This window comes from Periophthalmus magnuspinnatus, chromosome 5, assembly GCF_009829125.3.
Source record: "Periophthalmus magnuspinnatus isolate fPerMag1 chromosome 5, fPerMag1.2.pri, whole genome shotgun sequence".
NCBI lineage: Eukaryota > Metazoa > Chordata > Actinopteri > Gobiiformes > Gobiidae > Periophthalmus > Periophthalmus magnuspinnatus.
This window is the reverse complement of record NC_047130.1, coordinates 33,138,390-33,144,389: the sequence shown is the minus strand read 5'-3', so window position 1 is coordinate 33,144,389 and position 6,000 is coordinate 33,138,390. Positions and strand designations below refer to the sequence as shown.

General features: G+C 38.4%; 1 protein-coding gene across 1 annotated transcript in view; it reads left to right on the top strand.

Annotated features, from left to right (window-relative positions):
* Positions 1-4,141: 4,141 nt before the first annotated feature.
* LOC117371644 (metabotropic glutamate receptor 4-like) overlaps positions 4,142-6,000 on the top strand; it is a 29,465-nt gene continuing 27,606 nt past the window's right edge. Inside the window, exon 1 of the mRNA XM_033967338.1 lies at positions 4,142-4,403. Within this exon, the coding sequence (XP_033823229.1) occupies positions 4,142-4,403 (262 nt within the window). The remainder of the gene's footprint in view (positions 4,404-6,000) is intronic.

Genomic DNA, 6,000 nt, shown 5'->3' with positions numbered 1-6,000 from the left:
AGCATGGATAGAACAACTCAAATTAATCATTTCAAATTGCAAATCACAACACACTATATGGGAAGCCAAAAAGATAATACAATTCATCTAAATTACCCCAGAGTTTAAACATATTAAAATTCCATCTGCTAACTACAGGAAATAGTTTTTCATTTCTAAATTATAATTCTCCCAAAACCATCTCTACCTGGGGTTAATCACCAGTACTAATAATTGGATAAAAAACATTACAGATATCATCATTGTCACATTCTACAAAAATACAATTTGCTGAATTGGAATAATTTGGTTAAATTTAAAAACATCTGCTTGGTCTATAAAATCAAACATGGCACTGCCCCGCCGTCACTAGGTGATTTCGTAAAGTTTAGATCTAGTGAGGGCCGAGTGACCAGAGGAGCAGCGAGGGCAGACTGTGTTGTTCCTCACAGAAGATCAGCCTTTAGTCAGGCAGTTTTCTCAGTCAAAGCCTCCCAGCAGTGGAACACAGAGCCTGAAGCCATTAGAGAGTCTCCATCATTCTTTTCATTTAAAAAGAATGCCAAATGGCTTGTGGAAACTCAGTCTTGTGAGCATTAATTGTAAATAGGTATTTGTAAATGTCCATATTTTTAATTGTGTCCACATTATATTGTCTTTCAATATGTTTAATTCTTATCTTTGAATGTTTTTGATATGAAGTGTTCTCTTAATTGTAGGTTGCCTTGTTACATCTGGCCTGGGGACAACCGATGAAAACTAGCTCTAGTCAGCTAACTCGGGCACATTTACATTTTTTTGTAATGTTGATTAATGTGCATTGTCCCTTTTTTTAAATAAATAAAAAAATAAATAAATTACAATTTTCATAATCTGAATGACTATGCTTTTCATCTAAATTTAACAATATTATTTGAAGAGTTAAGAAAAGAATAATGCGTATGAATGAATAATGTGTCACATGGGGATCTGATTAATGTCACTTTTTTGCATTAGATTTGAGTATCTCGGATTATATTGAGAAAAGTAATGGTTGTGCAACAAAAGCATTTCTAAAAATATATATTTAGTGAATATAGAGATTTTAACTGGAGATTATTCTGTTTAGGCAAGGTAAGGCAAGGCAAGTTTATTTGTATAGCACAATTCGTACACAAGGTAATTCAAAGTGCTTTACAGAATAAGAAAGACATTCAAATCACACAAATCAAAACATAAATAATCACAAATTATCATAATAAAATTAACATTAAAAGAGAAGAGTGCAGAATACTTCACTTTACTTTACTTTTACTTTACTTAACTTCAGTTCAATTCAATTAAATTCATTTATTTTTGTAACGCCCAAAATCAAAACAACAGTTGTCTCAAAGGGTGTTCATGTTTTGGTTGCCAAAACTTGACAACTTGGTGTCTGAATAATTTGATCAAAAGCTTTGAAGTCATGGAATAATAGAAATAAATTGAAAGTGACACCTGATCAGTTCTAAAACTATATCAGGATATATGTCAAACCAAACCAATAACTACTATACTGTTTATTTAAGACTATTGGCAAGATAAATAGTGGGTTTCAACTTCCTTTTATAGCTGATATTTCCCTTTCAAAAGATATAATATTTCATTTTGAATTGCTACAGTGAGTGCCTTGGTAACAATAGTAACCTTTTCATCACTCTAAAACCCTCTGGTAAAATATATTTATAATATTTTGTGTTATTTTTATATTATGTTTTAGTTTAGAATAATTGAAATGTTTTTAAAACATGACGTTTAGTAGTAGCAGCATTTACAGTAGCCATATGAGAGAAATCAGCTTTCTCTTATATAAATGGATTCCAAATGATGTTGTAATGACCTAGTGGTGTTCCATTGTTTAGTGTTCAGTTAGAAGATTTAAGCAATAACTAAAACTTATTTTCTGCTATGCTGTTCAGGCCGTCAGTAAGTCCAGGTTCCTCATTGGATTTGTGTCCCAACTTGTCATCACTCCTGTCCATCAACTTGGATTAATTAAAGGCAGTACTCCCCGGATGCACAGATTCAACATAATGAGCAAATGGTGTTTTCAATAGACCTGCAGTTGTCATAAAAAAAAACAGAAGTCACCAGATGTTACTGTTGTTGGGAAAATTATTAAAACTCACACTTATAGTCCTGCATTAGTATTTGTCTTTGTGTATACTTTCCACAAAACATACAAGGTAATAGGCTGCAGCACTACACAGTAAACCAGTGCTCCAGTTTTCGGTCTAACTGAACAAGCTGTCAAAAATGCTTCAGCATAGGGAATACTACCCTATGGCTATATTGAAGGTCAAAGTTTGTAACCCACACACATCATAGAAATGTCCTGTGTGATGTTCCACTGTGAAAGACACCCACCACTTTGCTACTGCTTTCCTTAATCTAAATGGTTGAAAATGCAGCCTTGAAAATGTGTGAAAGTGAGCCAAATGCCCACAAAGACACAGCTAAAGATGGGAAATGGTCTTATGGGGAAAAATAATAATAATGAAAATAAATAAAAAAATAAAAAAAATTATATATATATATATATATATATATATATATATATATAATATATATATATATATATATATATATATATATATATATTATAATATATATATATATATATTTATTTATTTATTTATTTATTTATTTATTTATTTATTTATTTATTTTCCAGTAAGTTAGCGTGGGTGGTCTGCCAAAAGCATGTAACAATAGCCCTCCAAAGTGCTCACTTTAGCTTGCAGGGTTCCCCACAGCAACTGCAAAGTGGCCACACCATGGAAATCTGGGTCCAATCTCAGCCCCTGGCCTTCAATTATTGAGCTGTAACCTCCAACAATAATTCATGCATCTGAAAAGCTCTGCAGATAATCGGAGACATTAAGCGCCTGTGGTCTGCAATGAGAAGGAGGAGGGGAGAATGAAAGATGGTTGACAGACGGAGATCGGGGCTGATTGCCGGCTATGGCACTCTCTCAGATTGAAGTGGCTCTTGAAAATTGCTTGAACCTTAAAGAGGACAGATGTTGCATGATAAATGGTCATCCGTTTGAAATGACTGGGATTGGACCAATAGTGCCCACAGTGATGCAGCAGGCTGATGGATAGAACGAGAGGGGTATGTTCAAAAGTGATTTAATATCATGTTTTACCTAAATTGCATTATCACAATTCTTATCAGGGTTTTTCTCCATTAAAGGGGACATATTATATCAAATAGATTTTTAAAAGCTTTTAACTTCTCTGTACTTTCTAACTATCATTCAAAAAAAATAAAAAATAAATAAAAATTAAAAATAAAAACTCACTGTTTGGGTTATACATGCAGGGATGTCATATATCCATGTAATCAAATATCCACTGCTTGCAATGGTAAAGTCCCTCAATAAAGAAATGGACTCATTTCTATTACTAAGCTGTTTTAGTTCCAGATTATATCAACATTACAATGAACAAAATGTAAAATAATGATTTTCATAATGAATGTATGTTACAATCTATTTCTAATTAGCTGGAAAAAGCACAAGAGCTATTCTTTAAGTAACAGACGCAAACCTTGCTTTCTCCTGCTGCTTTTGTCGCAAATCAAGGGCAATAAAGTTGGCAAAAAGAATGCAGGGAGACAGGCGATCTGTGCCAAATGTTAAGGACAGAGATATGCTGCTCTTAGGAGATGCTATGTGTGAGCCACATAGAATCCAAACTTGCTCCTATCCCAGTTACACTGTTTCTGAGATTACAAAACTCCTGCCAAATGTTTTGTCAACACACTGAGGAGTTAAACAGCTGAAGATTGTGCATGTGGGTGCAGGTGATACCAGAATGGAACACACAAAAAAATCTTGCAAAGGGATTTCATTAAATTATTCGAGCAGCTTGATAAAGTGGATGTTAAGACATTCATGAGTGGACCTCTTCCTGGCATAGACAGAAGGAAGATGAACAAATGTATATGGCTGTTTCAGCTGAACATGTGGCTGTTCAACGCTTGGGCTCTCAGAGGATTGCACTACATTGACAACTTTGATCTATTCTGGAAACGAAAGGACCTGTTCAAGGAAAATGGCCCTGGTGATGGATAACCTCCTCCACGCTCCGAGGCACCGGCCTGGACAGGGTCCTGGGCCAGTGAGAGAAAAGAGGAATGAGAGAAGCATCCTTCTGTGCCAGTCAGAGACTGAGCCAATGTGTCAGCACCACCAGCAGCACCACAACTACCGCAACCACCTTCCCCAGTGAAGGAGTCACCACTAGCATCACAACCATCTCCTCCAGCGAAGGAGTCATCACCGGCACCACAACCATCTCCCCCAGCAAAAGATTCAGCAGCACTACCAACTCCCCCAGAGAACAGGTCAGCAGCACCACCACCTTCCCAATTGAAGGATTCATCTACAGCATATGGGGTGACAGTGGCTCAGTGGTTGGAGTGTTGGTCCCCCAACCCGAAGGTCGGAGGATTGAGTCCGGCTCAGACCAAGTTCTGTCATTGTGTCCTTAGGCAAGACACTTCTCCCACATTGCCTAGTATGAAAGTCTGTGTCTTTCTGTGTGGAGTTTTTCATGTTTCTCCCCGTGTCTGGATGGGTTTCCTCCGGGTACTCCGGTTTCCCCCATCAACCAAAACATGAACGCCCTTCGAGACAACTGTTGTTGTGATTTTGGGCGTTACAAAAATAAATGAATTGAATTGAATTGAAAGTGGTGTGTGCGCGAATGATAGGTGGTGGTCAGAGGGGCTGATGGCGCAGATTGGCAGCCTCGCTTCCGTCAGTCTGCCCCAGGGCAGCTGTGGCTACAGTAGTAGCTTACCATCACCAAGTGTGGAAATGAATGAATAATGACTATAGTGTAGCGCTTTGAGAGGCTTTGAAAAAGCACATTACAAGTGTAAGCCATTATTATTATCACTTCCCCCAGGGCCCTCATCACAGGCCTTGAACCTGTCTGTGACAGTCCCAGCAGAGGTTTCAGTCCCGGTAGCACCCCCATCACCTCCCCTGCCCACAGACCAGTCCTGGGTCCCATTTGCTACATCTACTTCCTCTAGAGACTCTTTCCTCTCCTTTTCCTCCCAACTTTCACCCATGGCAATTCCAAAACCATGTAGAAAGCCTCATCAAATCATGAACCACCTATCCCCTCTCGTCTTTCACCCAAACTCCCCTCTGCTCCACCTCCTTGGCTCTCATCTGGTCCCTGCCCAAACTCCCCCCTGCTCTGCCTCCTCGGCCCTCACCCGGTCCCTCACCCATGCGCCCCCCTGTTACACCTCCTCAGCTCTCACCTGGTCTCTCCCCCCTGCTCACCCTTCCCTGCCTTCACCGAGAGTAATCACCAAATTATCACCAAGAGCTAGGACATACAGGGACTTTGCTTTCCCAGGACATACAGTCGTGATAAAGATAATATCATGCTGAGGACCTGTGATGGAGCTGCAATTAAACCATGTAGACTGATTAACAGAAGGACAATTAGACTGTCCAATCAGATTTTGTTCACATTCCCTATAAGAAGATAACATCCAGTCCTACAGAAACAAATCTGAAACTTGCTGTGCTCAATGTCAGATCTTTATATAACATGCAATTTTTAATTAATGATTTTATTTCTTCTTTTAATCTTGACTTTACATTTTAACAGAAACATGGCTAGAAAAAAAAACACATCATTTTCATGTCTTCTTTGACCTGTCTGTTACTCCCAAACCAGCGGCTGTTCCTGCAGTTGTTTGAAGGAGACGCATAAATAACACTGGTGCAAACACTTTGAATATGCCTCATATTGTAATGTTTATGATTTGTTGAACTCTGTGAGTGTTTTGAATGTTCTGGACACCATTACTATTACTTCACTATTATGAAGGTTAGAATGGTTAAAGATACGCAGAAAGCGCCATGGAGGAATGATGAATGGATGAAAGGAATTAATGTCTCAGTCAGGGCACAGAAAAAGGAGTGCTGGAGGGCCGAGCGGGAATGGCACAAGTCAGAGCTTCAGATG